The 602-nt window shown below is 59.3% G+C and overlaps 1 protein-coding gene across 1 annotated transcript in view; it reads left to right on the forward strand.

Annotated features, from left to right (window-relative positions):
* ALDH3B2 (aldehyde dehydrogenase 3 family member B2) overlaps positions 1–602 on the forward strand; it is a 6,159-nt gene that overhangs the window by 3,239 nt on the left and 2,318 nt on the right. Inside the window, exons 7-9 of the mRNA XM_006771674.2 lie at positions 10–64; positions 132–217; positions 333–414. Of these exons, the coding sequence (XP_006771737.1) occupies positions 10–64; positions 132–217; positions 333–414 (223 nt within the window). The remainder of the gene's footprint in view (positions 1–9; positions 65–131; positions 218–332; positions 415–602) is intronic.

Consider the following 602-nt stretch of genomic DNA (forward strand, 5'->3'; position numbering starts at 1 on the left):
TCGGCCAAGTCCTCCTTCAGCCTCCTAGCGCCCATCCGAGCCCAGGACGTCCGCAGCAATGACAGCCCCGGGGTGGGGGTGGGGGTGGGGACACCAGCGTCCCCTTGTGTCTCCCCCATCTGCCCCTGCAGGAAACTGCGTGGTGCTGAAGCCATCAGAAATCAGCCAGAGCACAGAGAAGGTCCTGGCCGAGGTGCTGCCCCGGTACCTGGACCAGGTGAGCGTGGCCCTCCCCCCTCAGCCCCGTGTCCCGCATCCCTGCCCCTGCCCGCCTGGGAGGTCTGGCTGTCCGGGGCCCACAGAGTCCCCTGAGCTGCGGTCCCTCCTTGCAGAGCTGCTTTGCCGTGATGCTGGGGGGCCCCGAGGAGGCCGGGCAGCTTCTGAAACACAAGTTTGACTACATTTTATTTACGGGTGAGGTGCCGGGAACCAAGTCCAACATGTCACAATTTCAAGAGTTTCATCAAAAGGTTGATGAGATTTGGGGACTCAACAGAGTTGAGTCACACATACAGTCACCTGTTGGGAATGGCTAAAGGCATTTCCCCAAACCTGAACAGGAAACTGATTGTGGCTGCCAGACAGTTGAATGGCATTTTAAT

Source organism: Myotis davidii, unplaced genomic scaffold (assembly GCF_000327345.1).
Source record: "Myotis davidii unplaced genomic scaffold, ASM32734v1 scaffold425, whole genome shotgun sequence".
NCBI lineage: Eukaryota > Metazoa > Chordata > Mammalia > Chiroptera > Vespertilionidae > Myotis > Myotis davidii.